Below are 22,546 nucleotides of genomic sequence, written 5' to 3'. Positions count from 1 at the left end.
CAGGCACTTGTGAGCCGAGCTGTCCATCAGTTTTCAGGTTCAGAAGTTCAGCACTACTGAGGACTGGCAGAATGAGACTATTGACAGGCTGGCGCCTCAAAATCTGGGGGCTCCCTTCGCATCTGGGGTGCATAGCATGAAGTCCATGCAAATTAGCTTCCAAACTGAGGGAAATGACTTAAACTGGTGACAAATGACATCCTGTGAACAGTCCTTTATTATGGCCATCATAAAACTGATTTCAAGAGATGGTCACAGTGCCCCATCATAGGGAAACGAAGCCTCTACTTGGGGAGACCTTTAGTTTGACAGCAGGTTTTCGGGGAGGGAGTGATATCGGAGCCAGCCGAAGTCATGACCAAGGCAGCTCTTGTGAAGCAGATTGCTCATCCGCATGGGTTTTCAGTCTTCTTCAAAAGCCCAATGAGCCGCTGAAGAAGTTGGCGTTTTTTAGTTGGAGAGTATATCCCTCCGGACGGGACTGGGTGAGCCCCATCTTTTAAAATGACCCTTCCAGACTAGTATGGTCAGACCAAGTTGGCTCCGATTACATGACCCCAACCACCAAAGGACAACCAGTTTTAAAAAAGGATAGCAACCCTAGTCATTCCAGTTTTTGGATGTCCGGTTAAGGGATACTCAACCCGTATTCTGTATCATGCATTTATTAAGGGCACAAAGATGATGCCCATGACATGGGTTCGGAGCACAACATAATTCAAGTGATTCCCATTATTATAACCTACAGCCAAGGCTCTGACATATTTCTTCCTCCTCTCTCCCTTTGCAGAGCTTGATCCCGTGGAGGCGGTTCCTGCGGTGGTAACCCTGCAAAATGGGCATTAAAACTACTCTGCCTGCTTATGAACTGGGCCTGTATGCTCTTGTGGTGTTGTGTGCCATCGTTTATAGCGGCCATGACATCTTTGAAACCTCTCGAGGTAACTAAATTAGAAGGGAGTGGGGCTTTGAGTGGGTCAGGACCAGGATCGAGACAGAGATCTCCCCCCCCCCTCAAAAAAAGCATAGTCTTACCAATGTAGTCTTCTGCAGAGAAAGCTCTCTAGATTTTACAGTGTTTTAAATAAGCAACAGTTTGGGCTGATTCTTTCAGAAAGTAGTGTTGTTGTGGAACGTCTGCTTTCAAGATATTCCCTTGTATTAGTCTAGTGTGTTAATCTGAAGTCTTTCCCTGAAGTCACATGTTCAAGTAGGCATTCCAGTTAGTTGAGAGTGCTTGCACAAACCTGCTGGAGTTGCTCCTTAGATTAGGGCGGTTTGAACTGGTCCTCATTCTTTTGGTCTCTGTTTTGGAATCCAGAAACATTACAAGTAGCCATTTTGCTTTGCAGTAGAACAGCTAGATTTGAGCCCAGTAGCACCCTAGAGTCCAACAAGATTTGGGGGGCGGGCGGTCTGAGCTTTCAAGAGTCAACGCTCCCTTCAAATCTGACTCTTAGCTGCTACTGGACTCGAATCGAGTTTGAGCTGAGTCCACCAGATGTCCACATCCCCCCTAGGGTTGCCAACCTCTAGGTACTAGCGTGAGATCTCCTGCTATTACAACTGATCTCCAGCTGACACAGGTCCATTCCCCTGGTGAAAATGGCCGCTTTGGCAGTTTGGACTCTATGGCATTGAAGTCCCTCCCCTCCCCAAACCCCACCCTCCTCAGGCTCTGCCCCCCAAAATCTCCCGCCAGTGGTGAAGAGGGACCTGGCAACCCTAGTCCCCCCAGGGATGATTTAGGGCTGCCACACTAATGTGGACGTTTCTTCCCTTGCTGGGCTCTGAGTTCAGGTTCTATTTGTTCCTGGGCTGAAACGAAGATTCCTTGGACTCTGATGATCATTTCAGGAGGGTAGCCGTTTTTGTCTGCAGTAGAAGAGCTAGAAGAGAGTTTTGAGTGTAGAAAAAGTATACCTGAAAATCTTGTTGATCTCTAAAGTGCTACTGGGCTCACATCTAGCTCTTGGACTCTCCTGGGTTCTGGGTCCCATCCATAGGCTTTCAGGCTGCTTAACAGTGTAGCCAGATTCTCTTAGCAATGTTTGTTTTAACCTCTCTTTTTTTTCTTTCAACCACCTGGCTCTCAGGCTCACCTAACACAGACTTGGATCCTGCATTAAATATCCGCTGATGGAAGGGATTCTCAGCAGGTGGACAGGATTCCCTCACTTCCTTTTTCCTGTTGCAGCCCAAAATGTTGCCTGGGGGGGGGGGGGGTTAGGAGGAGCCAGAAGTTTGTAGCAGGCAATGGTATCAATGAAAAGTCCCCCTTCCATTAATCAAAACTTCTGCAGGATCCAACCCAAATTCTGCCTTCTGTCAGTTTACTCACCCTGATGCTACTTCTTATGTGAACTCATAGGTAGATGACTCTTACATCTTTTCCCTGCTAACCATCTATGTTGTTTCCATGTTGTTGCCGAAGCTTCCTGAACGCGACACGCCTTCTTCTTTTTCAGAGAGCATGAACCGAAAGACCTTCCGAGAGAACGTAAGACCAGGATGGCATTACTTTGGCAGGAAGATGGTGAGTAAGACGAAGGCCCGCCACTCTTTTGGCAGATCATTTTAAGGGCACAGATAATGCTAAAACTTAGAAATATACACTGCTTCACTTATTCAGACTTGATGACATCTTTATGACTGGGATACCTTGATCAGTGCAACATAGTAGGTAAGATAGGTGGAGTATACTATATATATATCTATATATAGAGAGAGATTTATATATAGATATAGCATATTTTAATTCTTGATTTTTATATATACTCTTATATGATGATTTTATCTTAAATATTTTTTACATATATACTTTTTAGGCAAGAAATTGAACATCTCCCCATTCAAGAGGGGTTTTATAAAAGAAATTAAAATTTTACATTTATTGAAGCCTAAATTTGAAAAGGAACACAGATAGAGCTAGCCATGAAACGAATATTTGCAAAATTTCAACTTTTGCGAATATTTCTTCTTGCCTGCTGAGTTTTCAGGAGGGAGGCAAACCCAGGAGGTGAGGATTTGGGCAACTGCAATTCTCAGGTCATGTCGAATGCTAGGGACGCTCCATCAAATGCAAGCGGATACAGATGCATGCCATTAATTCCACTGCAAATTAGAGGTGCCACGAATTTTGTAGCAAATGTGTTCGTGGGGGAAATCCTGTATTCGACAGCCTCGAATACAGGATCTTTCCCCTTCATTTACATTGGGATTGAGCAGCTGACCAGCGGCCCAGTAGCTGTGGAGGTGGAATCTGCCCTTCTGCCTTGCGGCGTTTTTTTCATCTGCAAAACAAGTGAAATCCGCTCCTGCCCAGGGTCATGGATGATCAGGTCTGTTAATTAAATGAAAGAGGGGCCATGACTCCCAACAGTTTGGGCAGAAATCTGCAGGCCCGAACTGTCGATGATGTGAACTTAGCACCAAATGGTTAAAAAAGAAACTTCAGAAACACAGGGTTTATTTATTATCGCTGGCTGACTGGTTTGTTCATTCAATATTTAAATGATTAGCTGAATGCAATGAAAGCAGCCATTTTCTCCAGGGTCACCGTCCTCCGGGTGAGGGCTAGAGATCTCCCGGAATGACAACTGATCTCCAGACTACATAGATCGCTTGTTTATTTGTTTGTTTAAAACATTTATTCCTCTTCCCCTAAAGAAAATGCTTTAAGAGGGGAGTGGACATATTCATGGAGGAAAGGGGTATTCATGGCTATTAGTTAGAATGGATACTAGTCAGGCTGCATACCTATTCTCTCTAGTATCAGAGGAGCATGCCTATTATCTTAGGTGCCGTGGAACATAGGCAGGATGGTGCTGCTGCAGTCGTCTTGTTTGTGGCTTCCTAGAGACACCTGGTTGGCCACTGTGTGAACAGACTGCTGGACTTGATGGGCCTTGGTCCGATCCAGCAGGGCCTTTCTTATGTTCTTAAAATGGCTGCTGTGGAAGGTGGGCTGCATGGGAATGGGGGTCCTTCCTACTGGGGTCCTTCCCTTCCCTAAACCCTATCCTCTCAGGCTCTCCCCGCCCCAATCTCCAGGTATTTCTGAACCTGGACGTGGCAACCCCATCTCTATAGTCTGGAGATCTGTTGTAATTCTGGGAAATCTCCAGGCTTCACCCAGAGTTTAGCAACCCTAGTCTGAAGCCATCTTCTGGACCAAAGAGATTTTTATATGTTTGCTCATATTGTGGTGAGCAATAAATCAAACCTTCCATAAGACGTGGTTCTTTTCTGACAGGACACAGCTGATTTCGAATGGGCCATGTGGTTCACTTCATTCAGGAACTTCATCATATTCGCCCTGTCGGGTCACGTCCTCTTTGCCAAGATCTGCTCCATGACAGCTCCTCAGGTAAGCCGCTTCACCTTAGTGGCAGACGGGCCTCAACCAGAAGCACTGAGCAGGTGCACAGCACCCCCTGCTGACTGATTTAAAAAATATAAAGAGTTATATCTCAAAATGTTGCATAATAGCTACATATGAAGTATACATGAATCATACCATTTATGACATCGAAACAGCAGGATTAAAAAAAATATATGAGAGGACATGGGAAGAAGATGATAAAAGTGCAAACTGAGGGCCTAAATATATATTACATTTTCTCTAGTCCTCCCTGGGTCTGTATGCAATTAAATGTTGGATTGAGATCATGGTTTATGAGGAGAGGGGGCCTTAAGAAGAAGTCCGCTGCCCCCTTTCAGCTGGCCTGCTTCCACCCCGCCAACCATCTGAGCCAGCGTGGTGTAGTAGTTAAGAGCAGTGGACTCTAATGTGGGGAACCGGGTTGGTTTCCCCACCCCTACACATGAAGCCAGCTGGGTGACCTTGGGATAGTCACCGAACTTTCTCAGCCCCACCTACCTTGCAAAGTGCCTGCTGTGGGGATGGGAAGGCAAGGCAATTGTAAGCTGGTTTGATTCTTCCTTAAGCGGTAGCGGAAGTCGGCATATAAAAACCAACTCTTCTTCTCTTCTTCTTAATTGGTGGGCAATTTCAAGCCATTACCAGGTATCTGGCAACCCTACTTCCAACTCTTAAATAAATAAATCTCTGCCCACTCTCTCCACCCCTGGCATAATTTTACAAACCCCGATCGTGTCCCGTCCCCCTACAAAGTGGTCTTCTCTCTAAACTAGAAATGAAGCTTTTCTTCTTTAATTAGTCCTCTTGTCAAAGAATGGAATGCCTCGTGGGTTTATTGGTAGAGGCGTGCGGATTAATAAAATGTCCCTTTGTGTCCTCACAGCACCGGTCCGTGGTTTACATGGCGTATGGAGTACTGGCTGTGTTGGGCACGATGGGAGGCACCTACCTGATGATCGTCCTTTCTCACTGTCTGGTGCTGTACACCGTTGCCCTGGCTAAACAGAAGTGGTTGTGCTTCGTCGCAGGGCTCTGTAGCCTGGCCTCCTTCAAGGTGGAGCCGTTCAGCACTTGGCAGGTATGCGTATAGCAGCCTGTACATCCCGAGCCAGCGTGGTGTAGTGGTTAAGAGCGGTGGTTTGGAGCGGTGGACTTTAATCTGGAGAACCGGGTTTGATTCCCCACTTCTCCACATGAGCGGTGGACACTATAATCTGGTGAGCCGGGTTGGTTTCCCCACTCCTCCACATGAAGCCTGCTGGGTGACCTTGGGCTAGTCACAGCTCTCTTAGAGCTCTCTCAGCCCCACCTACCTCACAGGATGTCTGTTGCGGGGAGAGGAAGGGAAGGTGATTGTAAGCCGGTTTGATTCTCCCTTAAGTGGTAGAGAAAGTCGGCATATAAAAAACAACTCCTCCTCCTCCTCCTTCTCTACCTCCTCCTCTGTACAGGGCTAAACCAGGTGTTTATTTTCTTTTATTTACTTCATATATACCAGGGGTGTCAAACATAAGGCCCACAGGCCGGATCCAATCCCTTGAGAGCTCTTATACGGCTTGCGAGCCAGCCGAGCCAGCCCCCCCCCCCCACTCTCGATGTGGGCTAGCGAGGCATGGGACTGCCCGACCAAGTGACATTTATGTCATATCCAGCCCTCGTAACAATTGAGTTTGAAACCCCTGATTTATACCCTGGGAGGTAGGTTAGACTGCGAATGTGTGACTGGCCCGAGCTCACCACAGCAAGCTTCCACAGCAGATAAGAGATGCTCTAGAACGGCCAAGCTGCAGGTAAAAATTCATCAGGTTGAGTCTTCCTAAACATGCATCCTTTCTACCCATCGTCCAAGGAGCACAGAGAGCAAAGTTGGTTGTTGGGTGCCAAATGATCAGGTTTTATTCTGGGTTGGGATGGTATTTTATGAATTGTAATTTAATGTTTTGTAAGTATTTTTATCTCTATTTATAGGTGGTTTTATTGAATGTTGTGAGCTGCCCTGAGCCCTGTGACCTAGGGGAGGGGCGGGTACCAGTCTAAAATAAATAAAATAAAAAATAAAGTTGTCCACTCCATCTAGCAGACTTCAGACACAGCTGAGGTCGGATCCAGAAGAGTGGGAACGCGTAGTAAAAAATCAGGCATTTGCAAGGTAAATGGCGCAGGAGGAGGATCCATGTTTAAACAGTAAAGTTTAAATCAGGAATATTTGAAGGAAACCCTCTCCAGGGCAGCTGAAGAGGTGTCCTTAGCCGCAGACAAGGATCTGAAACAAACTCTTTTCCTCAGTATACGTGGTAACTATTCTCTTTTGTCTAGAATGGGTTTGTAACAGGAACTTTTGATCTTCAAGATGTCCTCTTTTACGGAGGAACCGGCTTCAGCATTATGCGCTGCATGAGCTTTGCGCTGGAGAACTGTGACAGGAAAGAAGGGAACTTCTCCATCTTTGCCCTGCTGAAATACAATTTCTACCTCCCCTTCTTCTTCTTCGGACCTGTCATGACCTTTGACCGATTCCATGACCAGGTGGGTGCATGCCTCTGTTGACAAGCATGGGAAGTGATAGAAATGTATTATCTTTGGTGTTTGAACACATGAAGCTGCCTTCTACTGAATCAGACCCTTGGTCCCTCAAAGTCAGGGACTTTGTCTACTCAAACCAGTAGCGGCTCTCCAGGGTTTCAGGCAGAGGTCTTTCACATCACCTACTTGCCTGGTCCCTTTAACTGGAGAGGCTGGAGATTGAACCTGGGACCTTCTGCATGCCAAGCAGAGGCTCTACCACTGAGCCACAGCCCCTCTCCATGGCTCTCCAGGGTCTCAGGCAGAGGTCTTTCACATCACCTACCTGCCTGGTCCCTTTTACTGGAGATGCCCGGGATTGAACCTGGGACCTTCTGCAAGCCAAGCAGGTGCTCTACTAACTGAGCCACAGCCCCTCCCCTAAGTTCTCCAGGGTCTCAGGCAAAGGTCTTTCACATCACCTACTTGCCTAACTGGAGGTGCCGGGGATTGAACCTGGGACCTTCTACATGCCAAACATGCTCTGCCATTGAGCCACAGCCCCTCCCAGTTGGGGCAGGGAATCCCCTGCCTCCAGCTTCCACTGCTGCTGCCACTCCAAGTAGTGGCAAAAGAAGGGGGCAAGGCAGTGTCGCTTGCACCTGTACATCATTTCTGTGGAAAACCCGGAAGCGACAGAGGGTAGCTCTAGGAATCACCGGACACTCTATGGTTTTACCATAGACTTTCCTGCAATTCCTAGAGCTACCCCATGTCACTTCTGGGTTTTCACAGGAAGTGACATAGTGGTGCATGCGATGTTGCAGGCCCCGTATGTCCCCGCCCTCAAACCACTCACTGGCTGCCAGGCACAGCCTATTGCATTTCTGCCTGGCATGCTGCAGTTAAAGGTACAGGTACGATTGCCAACCTCTACATGGTGGCTGGAGATCTGCTATTACAACTGATCTCCAGGTGACAGAAATCAGTCACCCCTGGAGAAAATGACCTCTTGACAACTGACTGTATGACATTGAAGTCCCTCCCCACTCTAAACCCCGCCCTCCTCAGGCTCCACCCCAGAAATCTCCAGGTATTTCCCAATCCAGAGCTGGCAACCCTAGGTACAGGGGCTCCCCTACCAGATTTTTTTTAAGTTGGCATTTTTAATTAGTATTCCCTTTAGAGTTCACAGTTGTTAAACAGATTTTTTTCTAAGATGAACTTGTAGACTAATTCAGATTATCTAGTTTGTATAATGTTTAGAACACCACAAATAAGATATTAGAAATGAGTGAAAATCAAAGTATTTAGAAATGATTAACATAATGGGCTGAAAAGAATTAAATATAGAAACGACAGGAGAAATATAGAGGATTATATATTTAACGTACTGTCTCTTCAAAAAATATAAAATGTAAAGTTGTAACCTGGATTTTTCAAAGATCGCGCAGAGGATGGTAGTAGGGTTGCCAGGTCCCTCTTCGCCACCAGCAGAAGGTTTTTGGGGGAGAGCCTGAGGAGGACGGGGCTTGGGGAGGGGAGGGACTTCAATGCCATAGAGTCCAAAGCGGCCATTCTAGGTGAACTGATCTCTGTTGGCTGGAGATCAGTTGTAATAGCAGGAGATCTCCAGCTAGTACCTGGAGGTTGGCAACCCTATAAACAGCCCCCCCATTCTTCAATGACTCAGCTCTGCCATTATAGTATTTGGCAGAACGGCCGTGTTTTGCACGCAGCATTTCAACGACAACACCCTATAGGTGAGGCCCTGTTTCCAGGGGGACAAAAAATAAACTTGAAGAGCTTGCCAAACACAGAAGCCTTCTAGTCCAAATGGGATTTTAATCCAGCTAGGCTCAGCTGTTCCCTTTTGCTAGTGCTGGGCCATTGACTTTCTGGCTGGCTGCCGTACCCCATTTACCCCAGAGAAATCCTCTTCAGAACCACTCAGCAATAAACCATGCTATGGATGGTGGTCTTTGCTTAGGAAGTAACACAGATTCTGAGAGGTGGGGAAATCTAGGGGACAGCTTGGTGTGGGGAGAGAGAGGCTTAACCGCATCTCTGTTTCCAAAGCTCTCCATAAGCAGTATTACAGAGGACGCCTCACCCTACTCTGGGTGGTAAGCGTCAGTCGTGCCCTTCTCACCGCAATTCAAGGTGTTGTTTTGACATGTAAAGCCTTGGGGTTGCTAACTGGTGGGGTTGCCAACCTCCAGGTATTAGCTGGAGATCTCCTGAGCCTGAGGAGGGCGGGGTTTGGGGAGGGGAAGAGAGGGGAGGGACTTCAATTGGGGAGGGGAGAGTCCAATTGCCAAAGTGGCCATTTTCTCCAGGGGAACTGATCTCTATTGCCTGGAGATCAGCTGTAATAGCAGGAGATCTCCAGCTAGTACCTGGAGGTTGGCAACCTTACCATGCCTCTTCCCCATCCTTTTCTTGGCAACAGGTACACATCAGCGACCTGCAGCGTAAACAGAATGAGATGTGGTACATCCGACTCCATGCGCTCGTCCACCTTGCGGCCATCGCGGCTGTGGACGTCTTTTTCCATTATTTCTATATCCTGACCATTCCTTCGGACATGAAGTTTGTGAACCGCCTCTCAGACTGGGCGTTGGGTAAGCAATTTTCTCTGGACACGGGCATGCTTGATTTGTTTCCTGGGGGGCCTCTCCCGGAGGTTTTATTTACTCTGAGATTGCTTTCATAAGAGAAGCTTGCGCACAGTTCAAGCCATTCACTCTGGAGAACGACTTGCAGTCCTATATATCTGAACAATGGGCAGTGTTTGGTGGAGAGGCTAGGGCTGCCAACTTCCAGGTGGTGGCTGGAGATCTCCTGCTATGACAACTGCTCTCCAGGTGACAGAGATCAGTTCCTGTTACCTCTCAGTAGGACAGAAGAACCTATGGGTCTGGAACCCTTTGGGGTGGGATTTGAAACTGTGTTGGAAGAACTGAGGAAGAATTGGGCTGTGTGCCTTGAAACGATCGTTTTCTCCTTCAATTAACCAACTGCTGCAAAGAAAAGAAGTACATCTTTAAGGACATTTCAATTGACTTTATTTCAATTCTTACCTTACATAGGAATTGTTGTGAATTTGGTTTTTGGGCAAACTTTATATGAAAAAGAAATAAATACATATGCTTTTGGGGAATATATATTGTTGGTGGGTATATTACCACGTACTGTAAATATATAGCCAGAATATTTTGGCATTGCTCACAGCTATTCCTATACTGAATTTCTCATCTTATGATAAATGTATAGAGGTGTCTGATTTGTTTTCCAACTTCTAGGTGGTGGCTGGAGATCTCCTGCTATGACAACTGCTCTCCAGGTGACAGAGATCAGTTCCCCTGGAGAAAATGGCTGCTGGGGCAATTGGAATCTATGGCATTGAAATCCCGCCCCTCTCCAAACCCCACCCTTCTCAGGCTCCACCCCCAGAATATCCAGGTGTTTCCCAACCCAGAGCTGGCAACCCTATGAGAGGCCCATAGGAGTGCTAATCCTGGCATGGGAAATTCCTACAGATTTGAGGTCTATTCCTGTGGAGGGGGGAACTTGGGGGGGGGATTTCACCTAGAATCCATAGTATTCCATAGAATTTGCTCCTCTGAAGCTGCCATTTTCTCTAGAGGAACTGATCTCAGTCATCTAGAGATCAATTATAATTCTGGGAGATCTCACGTGAAGCTGCCTTATACTGAATCAGGTGATGGGTCCATCCAAGTCAGTACTGTCTACTCAGACTGGCAGTTGCTGTCCAGGGTCTCAGGCAGAGGTCTTTCACATCACCTACTTGCCCAGTCCCTTTAACTGGAGATGCCAAGGACTGAACCTGGGACCTTCTGCATGCCAAGCAGATGCTCTACCACTGAGCCACAGCCCTTCACATCAAGCTGCCTCCTATTCAATCAGACCCTCAGTCCATCAATGTCAGTATTTTCTACTCAGACTGGCAGCGGCTCTCCAGGATCTCAAGGAGAGGTCTTTCACATCACCTCCTGCCTGGTCCTTTTTAACTGGAGAGGCTGGGGATTGAACGTCTGTAGTCTGGAGAACAGTTGTGATTCTGGGAGATCTCCAGCCCCCACGTGAAGATTGGCAACCCTTGTTCCATCATGGCTGCTACCAGAAGAGATGGAAATGTTAGAAAGCAGTTAATGCCAAGCTTTCCTTCAAGCCAGTAAAGGACAGGTGTCCCTCAAAGGCTGGTGCCTCAGGCAATTGCGTAGGTATGCCTAAAGGTGGAGCCGAACCTGCTTGCCCCTGTCTCTTAGGAACCTAACCTGGATTGACATTATAAATAAGATATTACGAATAAGAGACAGTTAAATAATATAGAAATTTGATGTGGAAACGATGAATTGGTGAGATTTTTTTCTAAGATGAACTTGTAGACTAATTCAGATTATCTAGTTTGTATAATGTTTAGAACACCACAAATAAGATATTAGAAATGAGTGAAAGTCAAAGTATTTAGAAATGATTAACATAATGGGCTGAAAAGAATTAAATATAGAAACGACAGGAGAAATATAGAGGATTATATATTTAACGTACTGTCTCTTCAAAAAATATAAAATGTAAAGTTGTAACCTGGATTTTTCAAAGATCGCGCAGAGGGTGGTAGTAGGGTTGCCAGGTCCCTCTTCGCCACTGGCAGGAGGTTTTTGGGGCGGATGCTGAGGAAGGCGGGGTTTGGGGAAGGGAGGGACTTCAATGCCATAGGGTCCAATTGCCAAAGCGGCCATTTTCTCCTGGTGAACTGATCTCTATCAGCTGGAGATGTTGTAATAGCAGGAGATCTCAGCTAGTACCTGGGGGTTCAACCCAAATCACACAGAAACTCAATTATATAATAAACCAATTCTGTAATCCAAAATACAATTCTTCCACATAGTCAACATACATTCACTGGAAAATACATTCATGTCCTAGAGTATCACACAAAAATATGTTTACGAAGGTGAGTATACATAGAGGTAAGTCCATATACGGTCAACCCAACTTTCTAATAATACAATCTTGTCTTATTACAGGAACGAAATTCCTTGATTAATCAACAGATGTCAGGTTGAATGTATGTTGACTATATGGAAGAATTGTATTTTGGATTATAGAATTGACTTATTTATATAATTGTGTTTCTGTGTGATTTGGGTTGAACTGTTAGGTACACAGAAGTATCTATTTTGATAGCACCTGGGGGTTGGCAACCCTAGGTGGCAGTTAGATATTTAGTCAAGCATGTGAGTGTAATTGTATGCCTAGTAGCAATCTTAGCATGCTAGATTAATTTTATGTCCGGTAGCAACCTCAGTTTGGCTTAGTATATCTATTTGTCTTTCCAATTTTTGTACTCTTTTTGTATTTTGCTTGTAATTTTGTATGTTCTGAATTATAATATATTTTCCGTATAGTTTTTAAATATTTATTACTATGTATTAAAATAAACATATAAAACCAAACAAAAAAAAGCAAACCCCTGGATTGACACATCTCCTAAAACAAAGCCTTTGCTTTCCTGCCCGCCTCCCTCCTTTCCCATCCGACAGCCGGCCTGGCCTACTCCAACCTGGTGTACGACTGGGTGAAAGCGGCCGTGATGTTCGGGGTGGTCAACACCATCGCTCGGCTGGATCACCTGGACCCCCCTCAGCCTCCCAAATGCATCACCATGCTCTACGTCTTTGCGGAAACGTGAGTGCCCGCCCCAAACGCTGACGGGCTGCAAGTAGGGTTGCCAACCTCCAGGTAGTACATATATATAAAGAGAAAAAATATCGCTAAACACCTGAATTTAATGAATTATATAATTTTCCAAAAAGGTGATTTATAATTTTAAATATCAATTTATTCGATACCGACTAATGAAAAAAAAACTTACGATAATAGTTTTTAGTTAATGTTCATCTTTGTCTTGCAGGCATTTTGACAGAGGAATTAACGACTGGCTATGCAAGTAAGGATGCCCTTCAATCATAGAATCACAGAGTTGGAAGGGACCACCAGGGTCATCTAGTCCAACCCCCTGCACAATGCAGGCAATTTACAACTACCCTCCCCCACAACCCCAGTGACCCCCACTACATGCCCAGAAGATGGCCAAGATGCCCTCCCTCTCATGAGCTGCCTAAGGTCAAAGAATCAGCATTGCTGTCAGATGGCCATCTAACCTCTTCTTAAAAACCTCCAGGGAAGGAGAGCTCACCGCCTCCCAAGGAATGTTGCTTCCATTTTCTTGGAGTCTCTGGGAGATGTCTAGGTCTTGGAACAAAGCACTGCTTGTGAGAAGGGAAACGTTATACGTTATTGGGCCTGGACAGTGTCTTATAGTGCCAGGCCACGCCAGTGGGAGACCAGGTAGGGCAAGGAATATGGAGCGGGGTTGCTGTTATTGATGTTGTGACATCACTTCCAGAAAAACACAGAAGTGGCATCATGCCTTTCTAGGAATTGCCAGAAACTCTATGGGAAAAACCACTGAGTTCCCAGCAATTCCCAGAATGTCATGATGTCACCAATGGCCATTTTTTTAAATGGCCACTGGAGTGACTCCATTCTTGGAGTCCACTATAGTGTGGTGACTCCACTGTTTTTTACAACTGTGGGAAAACATCCCCATGCTTCACCCAAAAATGTATTTTGTGAGCATCATTATAGAACACATGAAAATCTTCATTTTGTGAGTGTTCAGTGGGATGCTTGCAAAACTCAAGTGCATGGAAGTGTATATGCACAACCACATATATACAAACACAAGTCCTTTCCCCACCTCTCCCCCACCCCAAGCCACAAATGGAACCTTTCTGAAGAGCTGTTGTGGGGATAGTTCTTGTCAACGCCACTTTCTTCTCTTAGGATCTCTGAGAGATTTCCAGCTGAGGCTGGCCTTTCCTGTAAATTACTTGTTCCTATCATGATTTCTTGCCATGTTTGATGGGAATCGTAGTTTTCATGGCCTGCTGATTTGAATCAGGAGTCCTGGATAACTACGATTACCATCAACCCAAGAGAACCAATAAATTCTGAGCATGCATCAACAGGGGTCATCTGCCTCCAAATGATGATAAATGACACCAATGGCACAGATGCAAATACGATCAAAATATTTCTTGTCTGAAATTAAGAACGAGTCAGCAGTTTGAAAACATGGGGTGCTCAATTCAAGAGAAAACAGGAACAACGAATGGGATCAGTTTGATTTTTGAGCATCTTGCTTGCGAGGATCGCAGCCTCTCTGCTTTCCTTTGCTTTTGTGTGGCTCCCAGGTATGTCTATGATTACATTGGCGGGAACCACGACAACATCCCGAAGGAGCTGCTAGCGACCATCTCCACCTTTGCCGTCACCACCCTGTGGCTGGGTCCCTGTGAGATTGTTTACATCTGGTCCGTCTGCAACTGCTTTGGCCTCAATTTCGAGCTCTGGGTACAGAAGTTCTTTCAGCGGGAGACGTTTGCTGAGATAGAGGTGAGATGTGGGTCCACGATACACTTTCACCCTTACGGGATCTTCCCGGCTTCACCAATGGTTCCATTCAGCAACAACTCTCACCGGGTGTAGCGTGGTTCAGAGCGGTGGTTTAGGGCGGTGGACTCTGATCTGGAGAACCAGGTTCGATTCCCCACTCCTCCACATGAGCGGCGGAGGATAATCTGGTGGACCGGGTTGGCTTCCCCGCTCCTCCACATGAAGCCAGCTGGGTGACCTTGGGCTAGTCACAGCTCTCTTGGCCCACCTACCTCAAAGGGTGTCTGTTGTGGGGGGGGGGAGGGAAGGTGATTGTAAGCCGGTTTGATTCTTCCTTAAGTGGTAGAGAAAGTCGGCATATAACAACCAACTCTTCTTCTTCTACATAACATGATGCTGGATCAGTAGGGTTGCCAACCTCCAGGTACTGGCAAAGATCCAAACAGCACTCACAAAGTACTAGAAATAAGATATTAATTTATAAAGGTGCAAATAAGTGCAAAAAGTGAGCATATATACAAAATGAAATACAATAAGATACACATACAAAATTTCAATATCAATCCAGCATAATATAAAATTCAGTAGAAAATATGGATGTCCTGTAAGTCAGGTAAGTCAATATGTACTGTCCGTAATAGACTTTTTTTGTGTGCTTATTGGCAGCTGGAAGGCTGCCAATACGTTTTGGAGACCTATGTAGAAGTCCTTCTGGTCCCGTTTGAAATTATATTTATTCCAAGAACTTCTTTGGATACATGTAGCTGATGAAGCCATATGCGAAACGTGATCTTGATCTAGACGACACGTCCCTGACATCTTCCTATTGTGGCTTTTGCCTCAGACATCTGCCTTCCAGCTGCCAATAAGCACCAAAAAAAAAGTCTATTACGGACAGTACATATTGACTTACCTGACTTACAGGACATCCATATTTTCTACCGAATTTTATATTATGCTGGATTGATATTGAAATTTTGTATGTGTATCTTATTGTATTTCATTTTGTATATGTGCTCACTTTTTGCACTTATTTGCACCTTTATAAATTAATATCTTATTTCTAGCACTTTGTGAGTGCTGTTTGGATCTTTGCCATTATCCGTACAGCACTGAGCCTTTATTTTCCCCAACCTCCAGGTACTAGCTGGAGATCTCCTGCTATTACAACTGATCTCCAGCCGATAGAGATCAGTTCCCCTGGAGAGAATGGCCGCTTGGGCAATTGGACTCTATGGCATTGAAGTCCCTCCCCTCCCCAAACTCCTCCCTCCTCAGGCTCCGCCCCTAAAACCTCCCACCAGTGGTGAAGCGGGACCTGGCAACCCTATGGATCCGGCAATCTCTCTCAGAACCCTATGAAGAATTAAACCCCCCCCCCCCCGCTCTCCCCACATGCCATGACAGTTGGCAAGTTACCCTGGCAACTGGCGGGGGCAGAGGAGACTTACTGGGGGCAGAGAAGGCCCACGCCAGCCTCTCAGCGTGATTGTTGGCTGGCGATGTGGGTACACGCTGGTATTTGGGCAAAAACTATACGGTAGAAGCCATTTTTAAAAAATATATATTTTTTTTTATTTTCATCATTTAATATATCAACATAGGAACAGCATCCAATACTAAATAATAATAATAAAAATTTAAAAAAACTAATATCACTAATTTAACAGTAAAATGACTTCCCCCTCTCCCTCTTCCACCTAAAAATAAATTGTATAAATATTGTCGAAGGCTTTTGTCGCGGTTCGGGCCGTTAAGTGCCTACACTCTTAGAATGTACCATTTACTGAGAAATGGAGTTATCTTATTCAGCGAGACACCACTAGACCGGAATCAACGGTTCCTAGAAACTTGTTATTGCTTCTAGGACATCTCTTGAACACGCCAATAAATTTATAATAATGGACAAGAGTAGAAGTATATATAAAAAACACATTTATTTACATTATACAATATATGCTTTTTGGTTGCAAAGCCTTAAAATATCATATAAGGATAGACATCATTAGTCTTAAACATGTTTATGTAGCAAGTAATCATTCACATTCTCTATGCCTCCATAAAGGAGTATCTTAGTCAGAATATACTCATAAAGTATCCTTAGTGCAATGCACCTTCATTCAGAATATAAGGTTACAGAAATCCTGCCAAAATATGGTTAATTCTTTAGAGAAAGATTTGGTTAGAAACATCCTAACTTAAATCATTCAAAACATCATAACATTTCTGTACAGAAGACACACTATACCTTGCTGTGTCATCTGTGTATGTGCATTGTGCATATCTCACAGAGTACAGAGAGTCTCCTTTCCTTTCTCTGGTCTCTTGCTCTGAGGAGGTTCAGAAGTCCCTCTGTTAAGTAGAGGACGTTCTGACACAATCTCAGAGGTCTAGCTATTATCCCTGTATTCAGGATGCTTCTTAGCATTGGTAAGCCAAATAGGCTTAGTTTGTAAGAATCCATAAATACAATGGACTCTCAGTGTTCCATTACATGGAAAGATCACTGCACTTAGATTCCTATTCAAAGAATAGGAATTCTAAGGGTCTCTATCCTCTTCTAGGAATAGAGCAGTCTCACAAGAAGACTGTAAGTAAGATATGTTGAAATATCCAGATCTTGATATTTCAAGATATCTGAGAACTTCTGTCCACGCAAGGATCAGAGTCTCAATGTTTTACATCTCAAGCCTTTTGAGATGGAGGTGCTATGCCAGACAGCTGCAGTCTGCCAGCCATAGAACTCTAAAATGCAAGCTGTACTGTGGCTCTATTTATACTGTTTCTAGACCCATTAAGAGTGAAGATTGTTCCTTTCCCCTCAGGAACTTTTCTTCCTTAGCCCTTGAAAGGATAATTTTATTTCCCTTTCGTATCCAAAATCAGGAGCTTTAGTGGTTTCTTTTCCTGTCTTCTGATATCTTATTGCCCAAATATGGACATCCTTTCCTTTCAGTCCTCTGTGCCTAAAGTATAAATCCTTATTTCTGAGTTACATGATCAAGTTACATATTTAATTTCTATACCATCCTCTTCGTTAGGACTATACGCATTAAATGAAACTACTTAGAAACCTGTAGCACAACGTTTAACTATATAACTCATGAAACACAATTATAGCTGACATTGTCACTTTACAAACTGTTTTGTTTACATTAGTTTAGCAGGTTTGCATTCTGCTGCATTCTCTGCTGCATTTACAGTAGAGCAAGGAAGCATATTATTCTTATGTTGAGAGAACTACTTTTTAAGCACACTGCCAACTATTAATGCACTCTTAGTAGATTAAGATTCTGACATCTGGCAGCTAAGTCAGAAAGATGATTTTTACGCTGCCCCTTCAAGGGCAAGCCAGAGTAACTTTAGTAGTTAGCTTTGATTAGAGCTAACCTTGAGTTGCCTGTCAGCATGACACAGAGTTGCCTGTCAGCATGACACAGACTTTCATTATACATTACACAAACCTCTGTATGTGTATGATGTGTTTAAGCCCTATATGGAATTAATTCTGCACATGTTCATAAGATACCATGATCATGTCAGAGACTGCTACACTTTCACGGTCAGAGTTCATTTTAGTTCTTGTGGGTTATCTGGGCTGTGTGACCGGGGTCTTGGTATTTTCTTTCCTGACGTTTCGCCCGCAGCTGTGGCGGGCATCTTCAGAGGAGTAACACTGAAGGACAGTGTCTCTCAGTGTCAAGTGTGTAGGAAGAGTAATATATAGTCAGAAAGGGGTTGGGTTTGAGCTGAATCATTGTCCTGCAAAAAGTATCAAAGGTAATTATTGTCCTGTAAGTATCAAGATAATGTGCTAATGAGGGTGTGGTATGTTAATATGGAACCATTGTATCCTGAAGTGATCTGTTAATGTGTGAATCCAAAGCTAATCTGCATGGCTATTGTGGACTATAGTCATTAGCACATTATCTTGATACTTACAGGACAATGATTGCCTTTGATACTTTTTGCAGGACAATGATTCAGCTCAAACCCAACCCCTTTCTGACTATATATTACTCTTCCTACACACTTGACACTGAGAGACACTGTCCTTCAGTGTTACTCCTCTGAAGATGCCTGCCACAGCTGCTGGCGAAACGTCAGGAAAGAAAATACCAAGACCACGGTCACACAGCCCGGACAACCTACAAGAACCAAATTGTATAAACCTTTGCTAATGGAGCTAATCCCGATATTATTTTAACCTGTTCTTATCCTATCCAACATTATTAAATCAATACCTAATATAAAATTTATACAAAGTGTAGATAAGGGATTAGATCAAAGAATATCCTTTAAATGATCCCATTGAAAATTGATTTTCAAGGTAAGTTCTCCAAGCCTCCCATTCTCCCCAAAATTGTACATTATCATTCTGGTTTATCAAAGCTGTAAGCTTCACCATCTCGGTCAATTCCAGCATCTAGAAGCCATTTTTTTACCATATGCCCAAATACTAGATGTCACCAGCAACATGATGATGTGCCGGACGTTACATCAGCACGTTGCCTGCGACAACGCTGAGACACTGGTGTGGGCCACCCCCACTGCCGGTAAGTCCCTCTGCTGGCCAGCTGACCGACAGTGGGCGTGGGGCGTGGGTTGGGAGATCCCCCCCCCACCACACTCCCAGCAGGGAGATAGAAACCCTATGTGCCACTGTTCCAGTCTAAATCTCCCACGTGACTTTCAGACGGTAACCATGTCGGTCTGCAGTAGAAGAGCTAGATTTGAATCCAGGAACACCTTAGAGACCAACAAGATTTGGGGTGGGGAGGGTAGAAGCTTTCGAGAGACCATGTTTCCTTCTTCGGGTTCTGACAAAGGGAGCGCTGAGTCTTGAAAGCTTACGCCGCTATTCTAACTCGTAGCCATGGATAGCCCTCTCCTCCATGAACATGTCCACTCCCCTCTTAAAGCCTTCCAAGTTGGTAGCCATCACCACATAAGAACATAACAAAAGCCCTACTGGATCAGACCCAGGCCCATCAAGTCCAGCAGTCTGTTCACAAAGAGGCCAACCAGGTGCCTCTAGGAAGCCCCCAAACAAGACGACTGCAGCAGCACCATCCTGCCTGTGCTCCTCTGATCCTGGAGAGAATAGGCATGCATCATGACCAGTATCCATAAGAAAATCCCTACTGGATCATACCAAGGACCATCAAGTCCAGCAGTCTGTTCACATAGTGGCCAACCAGGTGCCTCTAAGGAAGCCCACAAACAAGACCACTGCAGCAGCACCATCCTGCCTGTGTCCCACAGTGTAATGCCTTATTAACTTCATTTATGGGGAAAACATATATTCTTTCACATGTATGCATATTCACAAGCTAACATAAGATGCCATGCTCATATATAAGAGCTTAGGCATCAGACACATATATTCTGATACATATGTAAAGACACTATGCATGATGGGTAAAGTAGAAATCTTTGGTCAAGAGATTCACTAGTGTGAGGCCTGGGTCAGGCTGACCCAGCACCACTTCTAGTCAAGTGCTGGTGAGATCTTTCTCTATCTCTCTCCTGGTACAGCCAGGCTCCCTAACAAGACTTAAACCTTGATGTAAGAGATCAGAACTGTCAGCCAAGAATGTTAGTTTTCGGTTCCGCCTGAGGATCAGATGGCCAAGCTAAGTCAACGCCTTCAGGCCACTCCATAGGATATGTTAATTGTTCTGTATACGAATCTAGTTTGCATTGGCTCTAATATTCTACGTAATAGTAGTGCTGTCTGTCTTAATGACTATAAAACCTAATGTCTCCCTTTGTTTGGTGTGGAAGATCTCTGACATTTTAAGAGAGCTTCCTCCGCGTGCGCTCTGCTCTTTTATTGGCCAATAAAAGACTTGTTTGATTGTTAACCTCTCCTTGAATTACTTAACTGAGTGCTAAAAGTAATTAGGGCTTTACAACAGCACCTCATAGAATAGGAATGCTCCTCTGATGCTGGAGAGAACAGGTATGCATCATGACCTGTATCCATAAGAACGTGAGAAAAGCCCTGCTGGATCAGACCAAGTCCTATCAAGCCCAGCAGTCTGCTCACTCAGTGGCCGACCAGGTACCTCCAGGAAGCCCACAAGCAAGGAGACTGCAGCCGCATTATCCACAGCACCTAATATAATGGGCTGCTCCTCTGATCCCGGAGAGGATAGTTATGCATCATGACTAGTATCCATTTTGACTAGTAGCCATGGATAGACCTCTCCTCCATGAACATGTCCACTTACCTCTTAAAGCCTTCCAAAGTGGCAGCCATCGCCACATCCTGAGGCAGGGAGTTCCACAATTTTGTTCATCTCTAAAGTGTTACCGGACTCGAGTCTAGCTGTCCCCATGTCACTTGTTGCCCAACAGAACGAGGCTGGGGCTATCGAAAAGTTTTGAGACTTAGAACGGTTGGAGAAGAAACCTTCCCCTTGCCCTCCCTCGAGCTCCTGTCTGGTGCTTCTTTCCTGTGCAGGCCAAGATGCCGGAGGCGATGTCCCGACGGATCAGAGGCTTCTTTGGAGCAGCCAATTTTTGGGCCATCGTTCTCTACAACATTCTCGCCCTCAACAGCTTGGACTTTGCCCTCGTTGTCACTCAGAGGATTCTCCTAACAGGTAAACTTCCTCACAAGGCTCTTCATTCCTCCGGCCCCTCGGCATGGCTGTGGAGTGTTTCTCCTATAACCATACCCAGCTGGCAGAGAGCCAGTGTGGCGTAGCGGTTAGAGCGCCGGGCTAGAATCTGGGAGACCCGGGTTCGAATCCCCACGTGCCATGGAAATTTGCCGGGCGATCTTGGGCTAGTCGCCCTCTCTCAACCAAACCTACCTCACAGGGTTGTTGCGAGGACAGAATGGAGGAGAGGAGAATGATGCAGGCCTCCTTGGGTCCCCACTGGGGAGAAAAGCAGGGTATAAATTGTATTAAAATTGTTTAAATAAATTGCATTTAAATAAATTAAATTGTAAATTGCATTTTAAAAGGTTTTATTGTTTTTATTATATTTTGGATCATGTAACCCGCTCTGAGCCGGGCCTTCGGGTTGGGGAGGGCGGGGTAAAAATGCAATGCAACAAAATAAAGAAATATAAATGAAGCAAATAAATAAATAATAAATGGAACAAATACGCAAATATTAAATCCACTGAAAAGCTGCGGCTAAATCCTGGACTTGTCACTTGGGATTCGCGTTGCCAACCTCCAGGTAATAGCTGGAGATCTGCTATTACAATTGATCTCCAGCCGACAGAGATCAGTTCCCCTTGAGAAAGTGGCCGCTATGGCCATTGGACTCCATGGCATTGAAGCCCCTCCCCTCTCCAAACTCCGCCCTCCTCAGGCTCCGCCCCAAAAACCTCCCGCCAGTGGCCAAGAGGGACCTGGCAACCCTACGAAACAGCCATGCATAAATGGCCTTACCGTTGACTGTCTCTCCTTCTTTCTCGAACTCAGGTTTCCCCCTCAGCACTTTATCCATCTGGTTGATCACTTACTGCGGCGTGCAGCTGATCAAGGAGCGGGAACGACTGCTGGCCATCCTGGAGGAGAAGGAAGGCAAGGAAAAGGGCGAGTGACGGAGAGAGGGAAGCCAGCCTCCAAAGTGGCAGCTGTCACTCAATGTCCTAACAGGCTGGGCAATGCTAAAGCCCCCGAGTACTCCGTCCCCTGCCACGAAACTGTACTTCAGCCATGTACAAACTCACCTGTTGAATAATACCTGTTTTCCCATTTAAATAAAAATATTTTCTACAACATGTCAGCGCAACCAGTACCAAAGTTTTCACTGCAAAACTCTGTCATGCGCGTCTGTATTTCTGTTTCACACTGCATGTGGCGAAGGGTTGCCAACCTCCAGGTGGGCCCTGGAGATCTCCTGGAATTACAACTGATCGCCAGACTACCAGGGAATTAGGGTCGCCAACCTACAGGTACTTGCTGGAGATCTCCTGCCATTACAGCTGATCTCCAGCCAATAGAGATCAGTTCCTCTGGAGAAAATGGCTGCTTTGGCAATTGGACTCTATGCATTGAAGTCCCTCCCCTCCCCAAACCCCACCCTCCTCAGGCTCCGCCCCAAAACCTCCTGCCAGTGGCGAAGAGGGACCTGGTAACCCTACGGGGAATTGATCTCTGTAGTCTGGAGATCAGTTGTCTATCTATCCACCTTGTCTATCTA

General features: G+C 45.2%; 1 protein-coding gene across 1 annotated transcript; it reads left to right on the top strand.

Annotated features, from left to right (window-relative positions):
• The first annotated feature begins 818 nt into the window (after positions 1-818).
• Positions 819-21,948, top strand: HHATL (hedgehog acyltransferase like). The gene is made up of 11 exons (XM_056857210.1): positions 819-941; positions 2,469-2,536; positions 4,256-4,369; positions 5,268-5,462; positions 6,701-6,910; positions 9,339-9,510; positions 12,457-12,601; positions 12,828-12,863; positions 14,173-14,374; positions 20,844-20,985; positions 21,823-21,948. The coding sequence occupies exons 1-11, from the start codon at positions 836-838 to the stop codon at positions 21,942-21,944; spliced, it is 1,512 nt and encodes a 503-aa protein (XP_056713188.1). The 5' UTR covers positions 819-835; the 3' UTR covers positions 21,945-21,948.
• Positions 21,949-22,546: the final 598 nt, after the last annotated feature.

This window comes from Euleptes europaea, chromosome 11, assembly GCF_029931775.1.
Source record: "Euleptes europaea isolate rEulEur1 chromosome 11, rEulEur1.hap1, whole genome shotgun sequence".
In the NCBI taxonomy this organism is placed as follows: Eukaryota; Metazoa; Chordata; class Lepidosauria; order Squamata; family Sphaerodactylidae; genus Euleptes; species Euleptes europaea.
This window is presented reverse-complemented; position numbering and strand designations above follow the sequence as displayed.

What these genes read in the sequence shown, in the direction of transcription:
- HHATL (XM_056857210.1), top strand. Translation starts at nt 836, where the DNA reads ATGGGCATTAAAACTACTCTGCCTGCTTATGAACTGGGCCTGTATGCT. An exon ending in GCTCCATGACAGCTCCTCAG is followed by an intron (nt 4,370 to 5,267) that starts GTAAGCCGCTTC and finishes GTGTCCTCACAG; the next exon opens with CACCGGTCCGTGGTTTACAT. An exon ending in CCTCTCAGACTGGGCGTTGG is followed by an intron (nt 9,511 to 12,456) that starts GTAAGCAATTTT and finishes CCCATCCGACAG; the next exon opens with CCGGCCTGGCCTACTCCAAC.